The 23,936-nt window shown below is 47.5% G+C and overlaps 1 protein-coding gene across 1 annotated transcript in view; it reads right to left on the bottom strand.

Annotated features, from left to right (window-relative positions):
• Positions 1-447: 447 nt before the first annotated feature.
• Positions 448-23,936, bottom strand: part of vax2 (ventral anterior homeobox 2) — a 235,122-nt gene continuing 211,633 nt past the window's right edge. Inside the window, exon 3 of the mRNA XM_078540644.1 lies at positions 448-900. Coding sequence (XP_078396770.1) covers positions 448-900 — 453 coding nt within the window. The remainder of the gene's footprint in view (positions 901-23,936) is intronic.

Here is a 23,936-nt window from a genome sequence, read left to right as displayed (position 1 = left end):
ACCAGGATGGTAGAAAGGTAAACTAGATGGACCTGGCTTTATTTTCACCTCCCTATGTTCCTGATAGATTCCTCAGGGTTTAATGACAGAGAGGCAGAGGGTGGGGGCGTGAGGGAATACTTCAGACCAGAGTTCAAGAGCCAGTTCATTCCACAGCACGAGTGGAATGGACACTGCAGTCATTTAATAACAGCGGGATGGACAATGGGATCCAACGGCCTGACCCTTGACCTGTGAACTGTGTGGTGCTGGTCGTTGCCAAGAGAGCAATTGAACAGATTTCATTTGGTTCTTTATCGCTGCCATTGGCTGTGCCATAAGAGTAGGAACCTGCATTGGAATCACCACCACATCGACTGAACATTGTAACAACTCAAACACAAGATTCAACAGGAAGGCGTTGACAGAATCTCTTTTCTTCCCCTCCCCGCCACTCTCTCTGTCTCTCTACGAGCTTGGCCTTTTGTCTGTGGCGCTGTCTTTCTTTTCCGTCTGTGCGTAAGGCTCGAAAGCTGATGTACCCACTCCATAGACGGCGGACAGTTCCAGGGCACTGCCTAGTGCCGGGCTCAAGAAGCACGGAGAAGCGCCGGCCTGGTGGTGAGGGGAGGAGGAGGTCTGGGAAGGTGCAGAGAGGCTGAAAGAAGCGCCGGTCAGCCTAGGCGAACTGCTGCTGGAGGATGCCAGGCCACAGCCATTACCCGCCGGAGATCCCAGAGGGCTGGGTCCTTGACTGAGCAAACTGGGAGCTGGAGGGATGGACAACAACCTTCCTTGTTCCAGAAGCCTCAGGATGTTACAGGTGGCGATGGATTCGGACGTGCCGGGGGAACGGCTATCACAGTCTTTGCTCTGGTCTTTTTTCTGCTTTGTGCGTCGGTTCTGGAACCAGACCTTAACCTAAAACACAAAGGCAAAATGAAATAGAATCATTGCGTGAACAAATGATACACTAAAAACAACAACAACAACATACATTTTATATAGCACCTTTACTTAAGGGCAGCAGATAGATGGGAACACCACCACCTGGAAGTTCCCCTCCAAGCCACTCACCATCCTGACTTGGAAATATATCGCCGTTCCTTCACTGTCACTGGGTCAAAATCCTGGAACTCCCTCCCTAACAGCACTGTGGGTGTACCTACACCACATGGACTGCAGCGGTTCAAGAAGGCAGCTCACCACCACCTTCTCAAGGGCAACTAGGGATGGGCAATAAATGCTGGCCCAGCCAGTGACACCCACATTCAGGTTCGCCAACTCTGGCTGGACGTATTCCGGGAGAGGGTGGGGGAAGTGATGTCACGGAAAGCCAGCGCTGTGGGAGCAAGCGGGTGATACTAGAGAAAAAGGCCTGTGACGCTGAGTGAGAGGGAATGAATCTGTCTCCACTAAATTCCACTACGGAGTCTGAACAATTCCTTCAGCAGCCAGTTGCTCTCGGGGGACAGAAACCTTCAGCGCACCACAGTCTGCCTGGTCATCACCGATTCAATCCGCCGCTAATTAATAACATTGATTACACTAATTAATCACTATGCCAGCATCCGGCCAGTCTCAGCTAGGCCAAACCTATATCTTCAATATACTCAATGACGGAACCTCCACAACCCTCTGGGTAGAGAATTCCAAAGGTTTGCTACCCTCTGAGTGAAGACATTCCTCCTCAACTCAGTCTTAAGTGGTCTACCTCTTATTCTGAGACTGTGTCCCCTGGTTCTAGATGCCTCCACCTCCCCCCCCTCCTCACCCTCTCTGCATTCACCCTGTCAAGTCCTGTTAGGAATTTTGACCTCTCATTTTTCTAAACTCGAAAGAATATAGGCCCAGTTTCCTCAATCTCACCTCACAGGACAATCCTGCCATCGCTGGAATCAGTCTGGTGAACATTCATTGCACTCCCCCTATGGCAAGAACATTCTTCTTTATACAAGGAGACCAAATCTGCACAAAATACTCCAGGTGTGGTCTCACCAAGGCTTTATAAAACTGCAGCAAAGCTCCCCTACTTTTATATTCCACCCCCCCCTCGCAGTATACTTCTTTTCCCTCAGAAGAGTGAGACAGAAAGCTTCATATACAGCAATCCATCAGCAAAGCTTAAAGTTCACCCTCTGCTACCATGTTGCTCACAATAAGAGGTTGTGGTGGAAGAATTAATCCAGGCAGGTCTCTTGGTTAAAGCTGGTTTATTGCCAAGCCAACTCTTTAGTGCTCCTAACTTCATTCCTCTTGCCTTCCTAATTACTTGCTCTTCTGCATGCTTTTTTTTTTGGAATTCACGTACAAGAACACCTAACCTCAAAATGACCCACTTATCTTGTTAGTTAACTAATCCTCTATCCACACTAATATATCAACCCCATCACCATGAGTTCTTATCTTCTACAGCAACCTTCTATGTGGCACCTTATCGAATGCCTTTTGGAAATCCAAATACACTACATCTACTGGCTCCCCTTTATCCACCCTGCTTGTTACATCACCAAAGAACTCTAATAAATTGTCAAACCCAATTTCCTTTTCACAAAATTATATTGACTCTGCTGATTGTATTATGATTGCCTTGCCCTTCCTCTTTAACTTTCCAAACTTCCCTTCATGTGATCACTCCCCCACTCCCACCACCACAATTTAGTTTAAAACCCTCACTATGTGTTTTTTTAATATTTTGAGGAATATTGTGTTATTCTGTAAAGCTGGCTGGGCGTATGTGTGTGTGTGTGTGATTTAACTAAGCTGGGCAGAGTTTTATAGGAGTCAGGCTGTCTGGGGGGGTTTGAAACATGACTAGGATAGAGGTGTTAAGTTTGAAGTACAAGTAAATAGGTTAGATATAACATTTGCATTTTTCGGTAAGTTGAGCGTTTGGTTGAACATCAAAGGAGAGTCAGACATAACGAGAAACATGTTTGCATCTTTCAGGAGGTAATCCATAGGTAAACAGTAGTGGGGATATTATATTTTATTGAGCCAAAAGCAAAGGCAAGATTGAAACAAGATTGACCTTATATTTGGAAGGGTTTGAGTTTCAAAGAGGTGTGAGAGCAATGGACTTTGGGAGGAAGAATAGAGGCATAGACTATTTTCTAAATGGGGAGAGAATTCAGAAATCTGGAGTGCAAAGGGACTTGGGAGTCCTAGTCCAGGATTCTCTTAAGGTTAACTTGCAGGTTGAGTTGGTAGTTAGGAAGGCAAATGCAATGTTGGCATTTATTTCAAGAAGACTAGAATATAAAAGCAGGGATGTGCTGCTGAGGCTTTATAAGGCTCTGGTCAGACCACATTTAGAATATTGTGAGCAATTTTGTCCCCGTATCTCAGGAAGGATGTTCTGGCCTTGGAGAGGGTCCAGAGGAGGTTCACGAGAATGATCCCAGGAATGAAAGGCTTAACATATGAGGAACGTTTGAGGACTCTGGACGATGGAGTTTAGAAGAGTGAGGGGGGATCTGATCGAAACTTAGAATACTGAAAGGCCTGGATAGAGTGGACGTGGGGAAGATGTTTCCATTAGTAGGAGAGACTAGGACCTGAGAGCACAGCCTCAGAGTAAAGGGAAGACCTTTTAGAACAGAGATGAGGAGAAACTTCTTTAGCTAATCTATGGAATTCATTGCCACAGAAGGCTGTGGAGGCCAGGTCATTGAGTGTATTTAAGACCGAGATAGATAGGTTCTTGATTGGTAAAGGGATCAAAGGTTACGGGGAGAAGGCGGGAGAATGGGGTTGAGAAACTTATCAGCCATGATTGAATGGCGGAGCAGACTCGATGGGCCGAATGGCCTAATTTCTGCTCCTATGTCTTATGTCTTATGACCCAAGATGAAAGGGGAAAAATGTATATTAGAGTTACTGTGGATAGCTGTTGAGCTGGAGATAGCTGGAGCTGTTTGAGCTGTTGAGATAGATGGAGCTCTGGGCTGGGAGAGGACGCAGTTTGAATCACCCATCCAGTCAAGCCAGAAAAGTCTTGGGCTGCAGCAAACGGTTTTATTCTGAAATGGCTTCCACCAGAGAGTGGAAGAGGATAAAGGTCATGTAGTACGTCTTTATTGAAGCTACAGCCGCTTGCCTTGTGTAATATTACTGGATTTCATACTTAAACATCTATTAAGGGAGTAAAGGCAAGAAGAAGAGTCTGAAGAAGGGTCATACGGACTCGAAAGGTTAACTCTGTCTTTCTCTCCACAGATGCTGTCAGACCTGCTGAGTTTTTCCAGCATCTTTTTGTTTTTGTTGTGATCTATAAGGGAGTGCTGCCTGGAAGGCATTTACTTGTGGGTTTGACAAGTAGAGAGTTTTTTTGGGGAATGTTTTCATAAGACTAACCTTGTGTAACTTTAATCTTGTGTGCTTAACTTTTCTTTTATTCTTGTTAATAAAACTTTTACTTTTAATTTTTTTAAAATCCCAAAAGTGTTACTGGACCTCTTACTGCTGAGATCGATACATCTTCTTCTTGTTCTCAAAATACCAAAAAAACGGTTATGGTCCCTAAGCCAAGTTTCCCTCTAGGACTTGGTTTGCACAGCAACTAACACTGGCTGTGGACCTAACATTAGATCCATCGCCGGAACATTGGTCACAGCGCGATTCAGGTGAAGCCTGTCCCAACTGTACAGTTCCCCCTTTTCCCAGTACTGGTGGCATGTGGTATTGTCAGTGGACCAGTAATCCCGAGACCCAGGGTAATGCTCTGGGGTCCCGGGTTCAAATCCCACGCACAGCGGATGGTGAAATTTGAATTCAATAAAAATGTGGAATTAAAAAGCCTAATAGGACCATGAAACCGTTGCTGATTGTTGTAAAAACCCATCTGGTTCACAAATGTCCTTTAGGGAAGGAAATCTGCCGTCCTTAGCTGGTCTGGCCTACATGTGACTCCAGAACCACAGCAATGTGGTTGACTCTTAAAAAGCCTCCTGAACAAGGGCATTAGGGATGGGTGATAAACGCTGGCCTAGCCAGTGACACCCACATCCCCATGAATGACAAAAAATTGAAATGGATTGTTCCCACACCGATCTTTGAGCCATGTATTTACCTCTCTAATCTTATTTAGCTACCCCAATTTGCTCGTGACTCAGGTAGTAACCCCCATATTATTACCTTTGTGGTTCTGCTTTTTAATTAATCCCTAGCTGCTCATATTCACTCAGCAGAACCTCTTTCTTCGTCCTACCTATGCCATTGGTACCCATGTGGGCCATGAGAACTGGATCCCTCCCCCTCCTACTCCAAGTTCCTCTCCAGCCCTGAGGAGATCTCCTTAACCCTGGCACCGGGCAGGCAACACAGCCGTCTGGACTCACACTCACAGCTGCAGAGAACAGTATCTACCCCGTTAACTATACTATCCCCCTGATACAACTACATTCTCCTTTACATCAGCCACTTGAATGGCCCCTTGCACCAATGGTGCTGTGGTCAGTTTGTTCATCCTCCCTGCAGTCCTTACTCCCGCCCACACAAGCTGCAAGAACCTCGAACCTGTTGAGCCGACACTCCGCTATTGTTACCTTCTGCATCCCCATATCTGCCCCTCTTACAAGTGACACCCTCTTGTCCTTGACCACAGACCGGATCTCAAGTGCCCAGCCTGAGAGGTGTGACTGCCTCCTGGAACAAGCTATCCAGGTGACATTCCCCCTCCCTGATACACCGCACCATCCAAATGTCAGACTCCAGCTCATCCGGCTGGGAGCTCAAGTTCCTCCAGCTGCAGACGCTCGCTGCAGATGTGGTTGCCGTGGATCGCACGTGTATCCACCTGCCTGGTCATCTTTACTTTGTTTTCATTTAGCTAATTAGGTCTCAACAATATAGCAAGAATCACAACATATAGGATATAACTGGTCAGATTTTGTGTAAAACAGCTAACGGATGCCGCCAGTCAATGTTCTACCCTCCCGGGGTTGCCATGGGGGCGGGTAGACTGGAAGATGCTGCAGCTGGGCGATCCAAGTGGCGCAGTGCCCTCCACAGGGCATCTGGGAGTCTCAATGTTGGGCACAGCTGGTGATCTGGAAACAAACTGCGCTAGTTTTAAGAAGTGCTTTCTCACTCAAAGTCATTTGCCATATCGCTGAACGTAAACTCTGCCGTGAATCAAAACAATCTGGCAGCATGTTAGAAAGTCATTTTTTCCAAAGGTACGACAAACCCGAAAAAAACCACAAATCCTATCAATTAATAACTTGGGGGAACCTAACAGAAATCTGACAGAAGGCAGCTTTCCCAGATTCTCTTAAGGTTAACTTGCAGGTTGAGTCGTTAGTTAGGAAGGCAAATGCAATGTTGGCATTTATTTCGAGAGGACTAGAATATAAAAGCAGTGATGTGCTGCTGAGGCTTTATAAGGCTCTGGTCAGACCACATTTAGAATATTGTGAGCAATTCTGGGCCCCGTATCTCAGGAAGGATGTGCTGGCTCTGGAGAGGGTCCAGAGGAGGTTCACAAGAACGATCCTAGGAATGAAAGGCTGAGGAATGTTTGAGGACTCTGGGTCTATACTCGATGGAGTTTAGAAGGATGAGGGGGGGATCTGATTGAAACTTACAGAATACTGAAAGGCCTGGATAGAGTGGACGTGGGGAAGATGTTTCCATTAGTAGGAGAGACTAGGACCCGAGGGCACAGCCTCAGAGTAAAGGGAAGACCTTTTAGAACAGAGATGAGGAGAAATTTCTTTAGCCAGAGAGTGTTGAATCTATGGAATTCATTGCCACAGAAGGCTGTGGAGGCCAGGTCATTGAGTGTATTTAAGACCGAGATAGATAGGTTCTTGATTGGTAAGGGGATCAAAGGTTACGGGGAGAAGGCGGGAGAATGGGGTTGAGAAACTTATCAGCCATGATTGAATGGCGGAGAGTGACTCGATGGGCCGAATGGCCTAATTTCTGCTCCTATGTTTTATGGTCTAATTGTAAGGCTCATAATATTGTGGAAAACCAAGCTAAGTACAGAGGAGATCTAAAAAAAGGAAGTAATTGAGGGGTTGAGGGGCAGAGAGAGAGAGTATGGGAATAGATTAGCAGGTAACATAAAATAAAAATCAATGGGTGGGATTTTCCGCACCGGCCCACCACCGGAATCTTCCGGTCTCACCGCAGGTCAATGGACTTCAGACTGGGGCACCGCCTCACCCACAACAGGGCCGGAAAATCCTGGCCCAAGTCTTTTTTTTCATTCATTCACGGGATGTGGGCTTCTCTGGCTAGGCCAGCGTTTATTACCCATCCCTAGTTGCCCTTGAGAAGGTGGTGGTGAGCTGCCTTCTTGAACCACTGCAGTCCACGTGGTGTAGTTTAGAAGAGTAAGAGGCGAGTTGATTGAAACATATAAAGATCCTGAGGGGTCTGGACAGGGTGGATGTGGAGAAGATTTTTCCTCTTGTGGGAGAATCTAGGACTAGGGGTCACTGTTTAAAAATAAGGGGTCACCCATTTATGACTGAGATGAGGAGAATTTTTTTCTCTCAAGGGGTGGTGAGCTTTTAGAACTCTCTTTCTGAAAAGGCAGTAGAAGCAGCCCACTCGCTAAACCTAAGGCAGAGCTGGATAGATTCTTGATGAGCAAGGGGGTGAAAGGTTATCGGGGGTAGGCAGGAATGTGGGGTTGAGGTTACAATCAGATCAGCCATGATCTTATTGAATGGCAGAGCAGGCTCCTATGAATTACCTGATGAATTGTGAGTGGAACTGAACATCCCCACTTCTGACCTTATGATGGAGTAAAGGCCATTGATGAAGCAGCTGAAGATGGTTGGGCCGAGGACACTACCCTGAGGAACTCCTGCAGTAATGTCCTGGGACTGAGATGATTGATCTCCAACAACCATAGTTATCTTCCTTTGTGCTAGGTATGGCTCCAACCAGTGGAGAGTTTTCCCCCTGATTCCCATCGACTCCAATTTCACAGGGACTCCTTGATACCAGACTTGGTTAAATGCTGCCTCATTGAACAGGCCTGAGGGGCCAAATGGCCTACTCTTGTTCCTATTTCTTATGTTCTTATGCCAAGGCCAGTCATTCTCAGCTTGCTTCTGGGATACAGCTCTTTTGTCCGTGGTTGACCTGCAGAGTACAACTGGCAGAACCCACACTGAGCGTTGGTGAGCAGGTTATTGCTGAGTAAGTGTTCCTTGAAAGTACTGTCGATGACACCTACCATCACTTTGCTGATCAATTTCATAAGTGCATAAAATAGTGAAAGGTAGGCTGGGACAAGGCTATCTTCTAGTGGAGCTGTGCGCCATGGCCCATTTACTCCGTTCTTTACATCTTCCTTCACTAGAGGAAAGGACGCTGGCAAAGTCATAATAAAGAAAGAGGCAGCAGCACTATTGGATTTGAGAAAAACAGAATCAGTATTTAAAAATGTGGCAGCACTCAAGTTACCGGGTCCACATGGGATGCTTCTGAGGTTATTGAGGGGAGAAAGAGAAATTTCAGAGGCTCTGGCCACAGGTCTTCCAATATGATGGGAGAATGATGCCAGAGGACCAGAAGATTGTAAATGTTACAGCCCTGTTCAAATAAGGGGAGAGGGATAAGACTGGTAACAACAGGTCAGTCAGCCTAATATTATGCTGGAGAGTCTTTTAGGCACAATAATTCAGGACAAAATGAATTTCAGCTTGCAAAAGTATGGACTAATAAACGAGAATCAACACCCATTTGCTAAAGGGAAATCTTGATTGGTTAACTTGTCTGGGTTCCCTGATGAGAGGGAACTGAAAGGGTCGATGAGGACAATATGGATAATGTGTAAATGGACTTTCAAAAGATGTTTGAAAAAGGATTACAGACATTTTCTTTTATTCGTTTATGGAATGTGGGCATCACTGGCAAGGCCAGCATTTGTTCCCATCCTTAATTGCCCTTGAATTGAATGGCTTGCTCGGCCATTTCAGGGGGGGTAGTTAAGAGTCAGCCACATTACTGTGGGTCTGGAGTCACATGTAGGCCAGGCCAGGTAAGGACGGCAGATTTCCTTCCCTAAAGGACATTGGTGAACCAGGTGAGTCTTTATAACAAGCATCATTACTGGGACTAGAATCCCAAAGGTTCACAACCCTTTAGGTGAAGACATTTCTCCTCATCTCAGTCCTAAATGACCAACCTCTTAGTCTGAGTCTCTGACTCCTTGTTCTAGATTCTTCAGCCAATGGAGAAGCCTCAGCCCTTGCACTTGTCCAAGGTCCGATGTTTTCAGCTTGTGTAGGTGAGAGGAGGGACTGCAGGGAGGATCAGCAAACTGACCATGGAACCAAGGTGCAGAGGGAGGGGGGGAGTAGAAGGAATGTACTTGTAGTAGGGAGCCGTTTTAATCGAGTACATGCAGAGAATCTGTTTCTGTGTCAACGAGGGTAGCACGTTTGATGTCGTCTATTTGCATTTTACAAGGTTTTTGTAGCAAACTGGTCAGAAAATTACAAGCCCATGGAATCCAAGGCAAAGTGACAAGTGGGATCCAAAATTGTCTCAGTAACAGGAAGGAAAGGGTAATGGCCTACAGGTACTTTTGTAACTGGAAGGCTGTCTCCAGTGGGATTCTGCAGGATTCAGTACTGGCTCCCTTGATGTAGAGGGCATAGTCAGGAACTTTGCAGATGATGCAAAAGTTGGCTGCAGGTTGATAGTGAGGAAGGAAGCTGTAGACTGCAGGAAGAGATCAATGGACCGGACAGGTGGGCAGCAAAATGGCAAATGGAGCTCGATCCAAACTTGTGTGAGATAGTGCATTTGTGGAAGAGCAAACAAGACAATACATAATAAGTGAGAGTGTACTGAAAAGTGTAGAGGAACAGAGGGATGGACCTTAGAGTGTATATATCTACGGATTCCTAAAGATAACAGGACCCGTAGGTAAGGTGATTAAGAAGGTGGTTAATGGTTAAGATGGCAAACAGGATAATTTATTAGGCAGGACAAAGAATATAAGAGCAGGGAGGTTATATTAGAGCTGTCTAAAACGCTAAAATCACTAATTAGGCCACAGCTAGTATACTGTAAACAGTTCTGGTTACGACCTTACAGGAAGGTTGGGATCAGATTAGACAGCATACCGGGGAGATTTATGAGGATATTGCCATGAATGGAGTATTGTAACTATTAGGATGTTTGGATAAACTGGGATTGATTTCTTTGGAACAGGTGAGGCTGAGGGGAGGTTTAATTGAGGTCTATAAAATTATGGGGGGGGTCTAGGTAGAGAGGATAGGAAGGACCCATGACTTGGCGAGGAGGTCAGTAACCAGAGAGATAGATATGAAGTAATTGCTTGAAGGATTAGAGGGGAGTTGAGGAAATATTTTTACCCAGAGGGTGATGGGGATCTGGAACTCATCATCTGAATGGGTTCCAGAGGCAGAAACCCTCATTATTGTAACCCACAAGCCTATGGCCCAAGAGCTAGAAAGTGACATGATGCCCGATTACTCTTTTACAATGGGCCGAATGACCTCTGACACTGCTGTCAATTTCCATGGCTAATTCGATTTCAGCACAAAAACACCATAGCCAAGAAACAGAAACTCTAATATACACGGGAACATCAGGATCTAAAACGATATTATTGCAACAAAGAGCAACACAAAAAATATAACAATCTCCCAATAAATTATAGGAGTCAAAAAGAACCAGAAGAGCAGACTTGACCCTCTTTAACGGCAGAGCAGAATCAAGGTGCTGGATGGCCGACTCGTGCTGGTATTGCAAATATTCCTAAAATACATCCAACCCGGCATGATACTGCCCACCCTGGCACAATACAGCCAACCCCAGAAATACCAGGGAATGGAATACTCCCCACTTGCCTGGATGAGTGCAGCTCCCACAACACTCAAGAAGCTTGACACCATCCAGGACAAAGCAGTCCGCTTGATTGGCACCACATCCACAAATATTCACTCCCTCCACCACCAACGCACAGTAGCAGCAGTGTGTACCATCTACAAGAAGCAGTGCAACAACTTACCAAGGCTCCTTAGACAGCACCTTCCAAACCCACGGCCACTACCATCTAGAAGGACAAGGGCAGCAGATAGATGGGAACACCACCACCTGGAAGTTCCCCTCCAAGTCACTCACCATCCTGACTTGGAAATATATCGCCGTTCCTTCACTGTCGCTGGGTCAAAATCCTGGAACTACCTCCCTAACAGCACTGTGGGTGTACCTACACCACATGGACTGCAGCGGTTCAAGAAGGCAGCTCACCACCACCTTCTCAAGGGCAACCAGGGATGAGTAATAAATGCTGGCCCAACAAGCAATGCCCACATCCCATGAATGAATTTTTTAAAAAGCCAAGGGTCTGGTGAGAAGGAGGAATTGAAGGAAATTAGTATTATTAAAACAATAGTGCTGGAGAAATTAATGGGATTGAAAGCTGATAAATCCCCAGGGTCTGATAATCTACATCCCAGGGTACTAAAGCAGGTGGCCATGGGAACAGTGGATGTGTTGGTTGTCATCTTCCAAAATTTTTACGGATTCTGGAACAGTCTCGGCAGATTGGAGGGTGGCAAATGTAACCCCACTATTTAAAAAAGGAGGGAGGGAGAAAACTCTGAATTACAGACCTGTTAGCCTAACCTCAGTGGTAGGGAAAATGCTAGAGTCTATTATAACGGGTGTGATAACAGGACACTTAGAAAATATCAACCTGATTAGACAAAGTCAACACGGATTTATGAAAGGGAAATCATGTTTGACAAACCTAATGGAGTTTTTTGGAGACGTAATTAGCAGAATAGATAAGGGAGAACCAGTGGATGTGGTGTATTTGGATTTTCAGAAAGCTTTTGATAAAGTCCCACATCAGAGGTTAGTGTGTAAAATTAAAGCGCATGGGACTGGGGGTAATATATTGGCATGGATTGAGAATTGGTTAGCAGACAGGAAACAGAGAGTAGGAATAAACGGGTCTTTTTTGGAGTGGTGTGCAGTGACTAGTGGGGTACCTCAGTGCTTGGGCCCCAGCTACTCACAACATATATCAATGATTTGGATGAGGGAACAAAATGTAATATTTCCAAGATTGTTGACAACATGAAATTTGGCGGGAATGTGATATGATGTGACACAGTACACCCAACCTGACAAAATACACCCAAACCAACACAATACTCCCAACCTGACACAATACGAACATGCAACCCCACACATTGCACCCAACCCAAGACAATACAACCAACATGAAACAAAACAAACAATACAAGACAATACAGCCAACCTAACTCAATACAGCCAGGCCGACACAATACAGCGGTTATGTTTTACTATGGGTCACTTTGCTGAAGAACCAGTTGCACGCTTATCTGTTGGCAGACAAGTTGATTACAAAATACTGCAGACAGAGACCAATATGAAATGAAGCACATGCTATTTATTTACACAGACAACAGAGCACAAACATGATGTAACCTTCCCCAACTAGACCCTACTCGAGACTAACATTAACATGGTAGCCCACACTACACAGCTATTGGGTTTTACAGTCACATGGTCAGCCTGCTCACAGTCTCTTAAAGGTGTATTACACCACATATTACCACAACTCCCTGCCCGACGCAATACACCCAAACTCACAATACACCAAACCCGACACAATCCTCAGAACATCACACAATATAAGCAACTTAAACATAATACTCCCAATGTGACACAATACATGCAACAGGACAATACTCCCAACCTGACACTGTACACCTACCCTGATACAATAAACCCAATAAAGACAATATACCCAACCCGACACGGTACACCCAGCCGGACAGGGTACACCCAGCCGGACAGGGTACACCCAGCCGGACAGGGTACACCCAGCCCCACACGGTACACCCAGCCCCACACGGTACACCCAGCCCCACACGGTACACCCAGCCCCACATGATACACCCAACCTGTGTGATTTACCTTGAAGCTCTTTACCAACTAAGTAGGAGACTATTCAGCCCCTTGAGCCTGTTACACAGAAACCAGAGGAGACCATTCAACCCTCTAGTCTGTTACACAGGAACAGGAGGAGGCCATTCAGCCCATTGAGCCTGTCACACAGGAACAGGAGGAGGCCATTCAACCCCTTGAACCTGTTACAAAGGAACAGAAGGAGGCCATTCAGTCCCTTGAACCTGTTACAAAGGAACAGGGGGAGGCCATTCAACCCCTCGAGCTTCTTACACAGGAACAGGAGGAGGCCAAACAGCCAGTCAAACCTGTTACAAAAGATTAGGAGGAAGCATTCACAGCCTTGAGCCTGCTCTGCCAATCAGTTCGATCCTAGCTGATCTTAGCCTCAAACCTGTTTATGTAACTTTGCTCCATACTCCCTGTTACTCTTGCCCAACAAAAATCCATAGAAATCCACCTTGAAAACTCCAACTGACCCCAAGCATCCGCAGCCGTTTGGGAGGAGAGGGTCCCAGATTTCCACTAACCTATTGCTGAGAACTGCTTCCTGATTTCCCTCCCGGATGACCTGGTCTTCATTTTTAAGACCGTGCCCACTCCCCGCACCCTGTCTTGTCTGGGATGTCCATTTCACACCATCATCGCCCTCTGAACTGCCCATCCCGACTGCCTTCGTCTCAGCCTGTCGCCCAATGCCCTGGGGCATGGTCAGTGGGACCAGTTTGGGGGTGGAAGGAGGGGTGGGATGGTACCCAGAGGCTGACCAGGACTCAACGTCCCCAGGAGAGCTGGTCACAAATTTTACAATGTCTTATTGATTCATGATTGGTTGGGATATGGGCACTGCTGGTAAGGTCAGTATTTATTGTTCGTTCCTAGTTGCTGTTGGGGAAGGTGCTGGTTAATTGTAGCCCCTGGTACCAGATATGCCCCTAATGGAGGCTATACCGAGATAGATAGGTTCTTGGTTGGTAAGGGGATCAAAGGTTACGGGGAGAAGGCGGGAGAATGGGGTTGAGAAACTTATCAGCCATGATTGAATGGCGGAGCAGACTCGATGGGCAGAATGGCCTAATTTCTGCTCCTAGGTCTTATGGTCTTATCGTCTGTATTAGACTTTCAAATCTCTTCTCATTTTAAAGACCTCAATGGTCTTGGATAGTTTAAAAAGAATTGAGGAGGATGGTGTTCAGGCAGCCCAAGCTCACACCTATCTGAATGCCTCTTGACAGGTGCTCCTGGCCACACAGGAGATGTACATACTTCTACTGGCCCCAGGAGGCTCTTGCATCATTGGCAAAGGTCATCCAGGTTTTTCTTTTGAGGGTAACGTGACAGCCTGGCAACAACATTTCAAACAAAATAAGTGTCATCCTCTGGCCTGGGAGCTTTTGGGAACCAGTCTCCGTTCCCGCTCCCTCCCCCCACCCCCCACCCCCCACCCCCCACCCCCCCCGAAATCTCTTCTACCCCTCGATTCTATCGGAGTGCAGAGCGTGTAACAATATAACGCGAGCTTACACAGAGGAAAGGCCAAACGGATGTGCTTTCTCAGCGGCGGACTCCTTTTGTCAGGATTGATTGGAATGATGAAGAAAGGTGAGGTTGAAAGCGATCAAGGAATATTAACAGACTCAACGCAGAGTCATTGTGGGAGGTACAACATCAAAACAAATAGAGCATTGAACTGCGTAGGGATTACAGCACAGAAGCAGACCATTCAGCCCAATGTCTTATGCCAGAGTTCATGCTCCACATGGCCTTCCTCCCAACTTACTTCCTCCCACCCTATCTGTATGTCGCTCTATTCTTTCTCCTTCGTTTACAATTGGTTAATTGTTTTTTTAATTCATTCACGGGATGTGGGCGTCGCTGGCTGGGCCCACATTTATTGCCCATCCCCAGTTGCCCTTGAGAAGGTGGTGGTGAGCTGCCTTCTCGAACCGCTGCAGCCCATGTGGTGTAGGTACACCCACAGTGCTGTTAGGGAGGGAGTTCCAGGATTTTGACCCAGTGACAGTGAAGGATCGGCGATATATTATTCAGGATGGAATTAATAGTCACATGGAAAAATGTGGTTTGATTCGGAAGAGTCATCGTGGATTTGTTAAAGGAAAATCGTGTCTAATCAGCTTGCTGGAGGCTTTTGAAGAGGTAACCGAGATGGTTGATGAGGGCAAGGCTGTCGGTGTGGTGTATATGGACTTCCAAAAGGCGTTCAATACAGTGCCACACAACAGCACAACAGACTTGTGAGGAAAGTTATAGGTCATGGAATAAAAAGGACAGAAGCAATGTGGATACAAAATTGGCTGAGGGATAGGAAACAGAGAGTAATGGTTAATGGGTATTTTTCAGACTGGAAGGAGGTTTGTGGTGGAGTTCCCCAGAGGTCGGTATTGGGACTCTTGCTTTTCCAGATATATATATAAATGATCTAGATCTTGGTGTGCAGGGGACAATTTCAAAGTTTGTGGAAGACACAAAACTTGGGAGAATTGTAAACTGTGAGGAGGACAGTGTAGAACTTCAAAAAGACATTGGCACATTGGTGGAGTGGGCAGATAGGTGGCAGATGAAGTTCAATGCAGAGAAGTGTGAGGTGGTACATTTTGGTACAAAGAACATGGGGAGACAGTATAAAATAAAGGATACTATTCTGAAGGGTGTGCAGGAGCAGAGAGGCCTGGGTGTATATGTACATAAGTCATTAAAGGTGGCAGGACAGGTAGAGAGAGCTGTATCTAAAGCATACAGTATCCTAGGCTTCATTAATAGGGGCATAGAGTACAAGAGCAGGGAGGTTATGATGAACTTATATAAGACACTGGTTAGACCTCAGCTGGAGTATTGTGTACAGTTCTGGGGGCCACACTATAGGAAGGATGTGAACGCATTGGAGAGAGTGCAGAAGAGGTTTACGAGAATGGTTCCAGGGATGAGACACTTCAGTTATGAGGAAAGATTGGGGAGGCTGGGACTGTTTTCCTTGGAGAGGAGAAGGCTGAGAAGAGACTTGATAGAAGTTTTTAAAATTATGAGGGGTCTGGGCAGAGTAGATAGGGAGAAATTGTTCCCACTTGTCAACTAGGTATGGAGGGATTTTCATATGATGAGAGGTTGAGTAGGTTGGGCCTGTACTCAGTGGAGTTTAGAAGAAACAGAGGCAAGCTTATTGAAACATATAAGATTTTTAGGGGGCTTGACAGGGTAAATGCTGAGAGCCCTTGGGGGAGAGTCTAGGACCAGAGTAAGGGGAGGCGCCCATTTAAGACAGAGATGAGGGGGAATTTCTTCTCTCAGAGGGTAGTGAATCTGTGGAATTCTTTACCGCAGAGGGCTGTAGAGGCTGGGTCATTAAGTATATTCAAGGCTGAGATAGACAGATTTTTAATCAGTAAGGGAATCAAGGGTTATGGGGAAAAGGCAGGAAAGTGGAGTTGAGGATTAGCAGATCAGCCATGATCTCATTGAATGGCAGAGCAGACTCGATGGGCCGAATGGCCTACTTCTGCTCCTGGATCTTATGGTCTTATAGTAAACGGATCAAGGACCAGAAGGCACAGTTTTAAAGTGTTTTGCAGAAGAAGCAAATGCTTCCTTGACATACTGGTTTAAAAAAAATCTCATACATATTCCAGGAATTCATCCACCACAGTATTATTGCTGATTTGGCTTGTCCAGTCTCTATGTAGATTAAAGTTACCCATCATCACTGTAGCAGTCTTGGTACATGCATCTCTAATCTCCTGTTTAATGCTGCCCCCTACCTTATCACTACTGTTTGGAGGCCTATAGACAACTCCCAATAATATTTTCCTCCCCTTGTTGCTTCTCAGCTCCACCCAGACTGTTTCTACATCTAGATTTTCTGAGCCAATACCCTCTCTCACTATCGCACTGATTTCATCCTTAACTAACAACACTACACCATCTCCTTTTCCTCCTTGCCTGTCTGTCCTAAATATCGAGTATCCTACATATCGGGTATCCTAACTATCGAGTATCCTAACTATCGAGTATCCTAACTATCGAGTATCCTTGGATACTCAGTTCCCAGCCTTGGTCACCCTGCAGCCCTGTCTCTGTAATTACAATCACATTGTACCCGTTTACATCTATTTGCTCTGTTAATTCACCTACCTCATTGTGAATGCTCCATGCATTCAGATACCGTGCCTTTAGACTTGTCTTTTTAACATTTTTATGCATTTTTTTTTTGTACTATGGCCCTATTTGCTGATAGTCCTTGTTTCGTCTGCCTTCCGCTTTTGCTTTCTACTTTTCTCTCTTTCATTCCTATCTTTGTTTCCCTCTCTTCTGTCTCCCAGCTCAGGTTCCCATCCCCCTGACAGTCTAGTTTAAACTCTCCCCCACCGTCCTAGCGAATACCCCTGTGAGGGTATTGGTCCAGGTCCTGCCAAGGTTCGGCCTGTCCAGCTTCTGCAAGGTCCCATCTTCCCCAAAATCAGTTCCAATGCCTCGGGAATCTAAATCCCTCCCTCCTACTCCACGTCTCTAGCCATGCACTCATCTGGTCTATTCTCCTATTCCTGATCTTGCTAGCACGTGGCACTGGGAGTAATCCTGAGATTATTACCTTTGAGGTCCTGCTTTTTAATTTATTTCCTAGCTCGCTACATTCTGCTTTCAGGACCTCATCCCTCTTTTTACCAATGTCGTTGGTACCAATGTGGACCACGACCTCTAGCTGATCACCCTCCCCCAGAAGAATGTCCTGCAGCCGCTCTGTGACATCCTTGACCCTGACACCAGGGAGGCAACGTACCATCCTGGATTCACATCTGTGGCCGCAGAAACGTCTACCTGTTCCCCTTATGATAGAATCCCCTATCACCACTGCCCTCCCACTCTTTTCTCTCCTACCCTCTGTGCAGCCAAGCCTTTCGTGGTGCATTCCCCAGAGAAACCATCTCCCCCAGCCCCATCCAAAATGGAGAATCTGTTAGCGAGGGGGATGGACCCAGGGGACTCCTGCACTGCCTGACTAGTGCCACTACTCTGTCTGACAGTCACCTATTCCCTCTCTTGCCTGTGCACTCTTGACCTGTGGCGTGAGGACCTCACTGCACCTGCTATCCACAAAGATCTCATTCTCCTGGATGATCCACAGTGACTCCAGGCAAAGCTCCAGCACCCAAACACAGATTTCGAGGAGTTACAGCTGGAGAGGCTCCCTGTACACTTACCTGGTCGCCGTGGACACTGGAGGTGTCCCTGACATCCATCATCGCACAGGAGGAGCATTCCACTGCGCCATCTGCCCTATCATGACTTACTTTTAAATTACTCTCTTGACTTTTACTTCCTCTAGTTCAGCAAATCTTCAGGACAGAAGAAATACTTAGCAGTTCCCACTTACCAAGGCTGGTGCTCTTCTTACTGAGAAAAGGTAGAAAATGAAAGGATCACCTCCTTCGCTCTCCACCAAACTCCCTCCCTCACCAAACTCTAACCGACGCACTCTAATGCAGCCCAAAGCAGCACTTCAGTGCACACAAAAGCAACACTTGCTTTTATGTTGTCAGAATCCAACTTCTCAAAACGTGTTTAAGCCCGTTAACTAATTAACTAGCGGAAGCTCCAAGTAGAACCTGTTAACCCCTGGTTTAAAGTTGGACTACAACTCACCTACCCCCAACCTAAAGGGCAAATACAAGTTTGTTGCTTAATTAAAGAAAGGTTAGATTAGATACAGAAATTGACACTTAAAAGTCTGTCTTTCACCAAACTACGGCAAGGGCATATAAATTCAGTGCAGGCCTCCAGTCTCGCTGCTTCTCGCTCTCTTTTAACTCCCTGTCTCCGCTCTCAGTCTCACTCCTTCTCGCTCTCTTTTAACTCTCCGTCTCGGCTCTATGTCTCGCTCCTTCTCGCTCTCTTTTAACTCTCTGTCTCCGCTCACAGTCTCGCTCCTTCTCGCTCTCTTTTAACTACCTGTCTCCGCTCTCAGTCTCGCTCCTTCTCCCTCTCTTTTAACTCCTTGTATCCGCTCTCAGTCACTCTCCTTCTCGCTCTCATTAAACAATTCGGATCCGCTCTCAGTCTCGCTCCTTCTCGCACTCCTTTAACTCTCTGTCTCCGCTCTCAGTCTCGCTCCATCTCGCTTTCTTTTAATTCCTTGTCTCCGCTCTCAGTCTCGCTCCGTCTCGCTCTCTTTCAACTCTCTGTCTCCGCTCTCAGTCTCGCTCCTTCTCGCTCTCTTTTAACTCTCTGTCTCCGCTCTCAGTCTCGCTCCATCTCGCTCTCTTTTAACTCCCTGTCTCCGCTCTCAGTCTCCCTCCATCTCGCACTCTTTTAACTCTCTGTCTCTTCTCTCAGTCTCGCTCCTTCTCGCTCTCTTTTAACTCTCTGTCTCCACTCTCAGTCTCGCTCCTTCTCGCTCTCTTTTAACTCTCCGTCTCCGCTCTCAGTCTCGCTCCTTCTCGTTCTCTTTTAACTCTCTGTCTCCGCTCTCAGTCTCGCTCCTTCACGCTCTCTTTTAACTCTCCGTCTCCGCTCTCAGTCTCGCTCCTTCTCGTTCTCTTTTAACTCTCTGTCTCCGCTCTCAGTCTCGCTCCATCTCGCTCTCTTTTAACTCCCTGTCTCCGCTCTCAGTCTGGCTCCTTCTCGCTCTCTTTTAACTCCCTGTCTCCGCTCTCAGTCTGGCTCCTTCTCGCTCTCTTTTAACTCCCTGTCTCCGCTCTCAGTCTCGCTCCTTCTCGCTCTCATTTAATTCCCCGTCTCCGCTCTCAGTCTCGCTCCTTCTCGATCTCTTTTAACACCCTGTCTCCGCTCTCAGTCTCGCTCCATCTCGCTCTCGTTTAACTCTCTCTCTCCGCTTTCAGTCTCGCTCCATCTCGCTCTCTGTTAACTCTCTGTCTCCGTTCTCAGTCTCACTCCAACTCGCTCTCTTTTAACGCCCTATCTCCGCTCTGTCTCGCTCCATCTTGTTCTCTTTCAACGCTCCGATTCCGCTCACAGTCTCGCTCCTTCTCGCTCTCATTTAACTCCCTGTCTCCGCTCTCAGTCTCGCTCCTTCTAGCTCTCGTTTAACTCTTCGTCTCCGATCTCAGTCTCGCTCCGTCTCGCTCTCTTTTAACTCTTCGTCTCCGCTCTCAGTCTCGCTCCTTCTCGCTCTCTTTTAACTCTTCGTCTCCGCTCACATTCTCGCTCCTTCTCGCTCTCTTTTAACTGTCTCTCACCCCTCTCAGTCTCGCCCGCATTTAACTACCTGTCTCCGCTCTCAGTCTCGCTCCATCTCGCTCTCTTTTAACTCCCTGTCTCCGCTCTCAGTCTCGCTCCATCTCGTTCACTTTTAACTACCTGTCTCCGCTCTCAGTCTCGCTCCTTCTCGGTATCTTTTAATTCTCTGTCTCCGCTCTCAGTCTGGCTCCTTCTCGCTCTCTTTTAATTCTCTGTCTCCGCTCTCAGTCTGGCTCCTTCTCGCTCTCTTTTAACTCTCTGTCTCCGCTCCCAGTCTCGCTCCTTCTCGATCTCTTCTAACTCCCTGTCTCCGCTCTCAGTCTCGCTCCTTCTCGCTCTCTTTTAACTCTCCGTCTCCACTCTCAGTCTCGCTCCTTCTTGCTCTCATTTAACTCCCTGTCTCCGCTCTCAGTCTCGCTCCATCTCGCTCTCTTTGAACTCTCCGTCTCCACTCTCAGTCTCGCTCCATCTCGATCTCATTTAAACCCCTGTCTCCGCTCTCAGTCTCGCTCCTTTTCGCTCTCTTTTAACTCTCTGTCTTCGCTCTCAGTCTCGCACCTTCTCGCTCTCTTTTAACTCTCCGTCTCCACTCTCAGTCTCGCTCCATCTCGATCTCATTTAAATCCCCGTCTCCGCTCTCAGTCTCGCTCCTTCTCGCTCTCTTTTAACACCCTGTCTCCGCTCTCAGTCTCGCTCCTTCTCGATCTCTATTAACTCCCTGTCTCCGTTCTCAGTCTCGCACCTTCTCGATCTCTATTAACACCCAGTCTCCGCTCTCAGTCTCGCTCCTTCTCGCTCTCTTTTAACACCCTGTCTCCGCTCTGAGTCTCACTCCTTCTCGCTCTCATTTAACTCCCTCTCTCCGCTCTCAGTCTCGCTCCGTCTCGCTCTCTTTTAACTCTCCGTCTCCACTCTCAGTCTCGCTCCATCTCGATCTCATTTAAATACCCGTCTCCGCTCTCAGTCTCGCTCCTTCTAGCTCTCCTTTAACACCCTGTCTCCGTTCTCAGTCTCGCTCCTTCTCGATCTCTATTAACTCACTGTCTCCGTTCTCAGTCTCGCACATTCTCGATCTCTTTTAACACCCAGTCTCCGCTCTCAGTCTCACTCCTTCTCGCTCTCTTTTAACTCCCTGTCTCCGCTCTCAGTCTCACTCCTTCTCGCTCTCTTTTAACTCCCTCTCTCCGCTCTCAGTCTCGCTCCTTCTCGCTCTCTTTTAGCTCCCTGTCTCCGCTCTCAGTCTCGCTCCTTCTCGCTCCCATGTAACTCGCTGTCTCCGCTCTCAGTCTCGCTCCTACTCGCTCTCTTTTAACTCTCCGTCTCCGCTCTCAGTCTCTCTCCTTCTCACTATCTTTTAACTCCCGGTCTCCGCTCTTAGTCTCGATCCTTCTCGCTCTCTTTTAACTCTCCGTCTCCGTTCTCAGTCTCGCTCCTTCTCGCTATCTTTTAACTCCCTGTCTCCGCTCACAGTCTCGCTCATTCTCGCTCTCTTTTAACTCTCCTTCTGCACTCTCAGTCTCGCTCCTTCTCGCTCTCATTTAACTCACCATCTCCGCTCTCTGTCTCGCTCCTTCTCCCTCTCCTTTAACTCCCTCTCTCTGCTCTCAGTCTCGCTCCTTCTCGCTCTCTTTTAACTTTCCATCTCCGCTCTCAGTCTGGCTCCTTCTCGTTCTCTTTTAACTCTCCGTCCCCGCTCTCAGTCTCGCTCCTTCTCGCTCACTTTTAACTCCCTGTCCCCACTCTCTGTCTCGCTCTTTCTCGCTCTCTTTTAGATCTCTGTGTCCGCTCTCAGTCTCGCTCCTTCTCGCTCTCTTTTAAATCTGTCTCCGCGCTCAGTCTCGCTCCTTCTCGATCTATTTTAACTCTCTGTATCCGCTCTCAGTCTCGCTCCTTCTCGCTCTCTTTTAACTCCCTGTCTCCGCTCTCAGTCTCGCTCCTTCTCGCTCTCTTTTAAATCTCCGTCTCCGCTCTCAGTCTCGCTCCTTCTCGCTCTCTTTTATCTCTCTGTCTCCGCTCTGAGTCTGGCTCCTTCTCGCTCTCTTTTAACTCCCTGTCTCCGCTCTCAGTCTCGCTCCTTCTCGCTCTCTATTAAATCTCCGTCTCCGCTCACAGTCTCGCTCCTTCTCGCTCTCTTTTAAATCTCCCTCTCCGCTCTCAGACTCGCTCCTTCTCGCTCTCTTTTAACTCTCTGTCCCCGCTCTCAGTTTCGCTCCTTCTCGCTCTCTTTTAACTCTATGTCTCCGCTCACAGTCTCGCTCCTTCTCGCTCTCTTTTAACTCCCTGTCTCCGCTCTCAGTCTCGCTCCTTCTAACTCTCTTTTAACTCTCCGTCTCCGCTCTCAGTCTCGCTCCTTCTCGCTTTCATTTAACTCTCCTTCTCCGCTCTATGTCTCGCTCCTTCTCGCTCTCCTTTAACTCTCCGTCTCCGCTCTCAGTCTGGCTCCGTCTCGCTCTCTTTTAACTCCCTGTCTCCGCTCTCAGTCTCGCTCCTTCTCGCTCTCTTTTAACTCCCTGTCTCCGCTCTATGTCTCGCTCCTTCTCGCTCTCTTTTAACTCTCCGTCTCCTCTCTCAGTCTCGCTCCTTCACGCTCTCTTTTAAATCTCTGTCTCCGCTCTCAGTCTCGATCCTTCTCGCTCTCTTTTAACTCTCCGTCTCCGCTCTCAGTCTCGGTCCTTCTAGCTCTCTTTTAAATCTCCGTCTCCTCTCTCAGTCTCGCTCCATCTCGCTCGCGTTTAACTCTCTGTCTCCACTCTCCGTTTCACTACTTCTCGCACTCATTTAACTCTCTGTCTCCGCTCTCAGTCTCGCGCCATCTCGCTCTATTTTAACTCCCCGTCTCCGCTCTCAGTCTCGCTCCATCTCGCTCTCTTTTAACTCCCTTTCTCCGCTCTCAGTCTCGCTCCTTCTCGCTCTCTTTAAATCCCTGTCTCCTCTGTCAGTCTCGCTCCTTCTCGCTCTCTTTTAACACTCCGTCTCCGCTCTCAGTCTCGCTCCATCTCGCTCTCTTTTAACTCCCTTTCTCCGCTCTCAGTCTCGCTCCTTCTCGCTCTCTTTAACTCCCTGTCTCCTCTGTCAGTCTCGCTCCTTCTCGCTCTCTTTTAACACTCCGTCTCCGCTCTCAGTCTGGCTCCTTCTCGCTCGCTTTTAACTCCCTGTCTCCACTCTCAGACTAACTCCTTCTCGCTCTCTTTTAACTCCCTGTCTCTGCTCTCAGTCTAGTTCCTTCACTCTCTCTTATAACTCTCTGTCTCCGCTCTCAGTCTCGCTCCGTCTCGCTCTCTATTAACTCTCTGTCTCCGCTCTCAGTCTCGCTCCTTCTCGCTCTCTTTTAACTCCCTGTCTCCGCTCTCAATCTCGTTCCATCACGCTCTCTTTTAACTCTCCGTCTCCGCTCTCATTCTCGCTCCTTCTCGCTCTCTTTTAACTCCCCGTCTCCGGTCTCAGTCTCGCTCCTTCTCGCTCTCCATTCACTCCCCGTTTCCGCTCTCAGTCTCGCTCCTTCTCGCTCTCCATTCACGCCCCGTCTCCGCTCTCAGTCTCGCTCCTTCTCGCTCTCCATTCACTCCCCGTCTCCGCTCTCAGTCTCGCTCCTTCTCGCTCTACATTCACGCCCCGTCTCCGCTCTCAGTCTCGCTCCTTCTCGCTCTCCATTTACTCCCCGTCCCCGCTCTCAGTCTCGCTCCTTCTCGCTTTCTTTTAACTCCCTGTCTCCGCTCTCAGTCTGGCTCCTTCTCGCTCTCATTTAACTCTCTGTCTCCACTCTCAGTCTCGCTCCTTCTCGCTCTCTTTTAACTCTCCGTCTCCGC

This window comes from Cetorhinus maximus, chromosome 1 (assembly GCF_964194155.1).
Source record: "Cetorhinus maximus chromosome 1, sCetMax3.hap1.1, whole genome shotgun sequence".
Classification (NCBI taxonomy): domain Eukaryota; kingdom Metazoa; phylum Chordata; class Chondrichthyes; order Lamniformes; family Cetorhinidae; genus Cetorhinus; species Cetorhinus maximus.
Note: the sequence above shows the minus strand (reverse complement) of the source record. Positions and strands in the feature narration are given on the sequence as shown.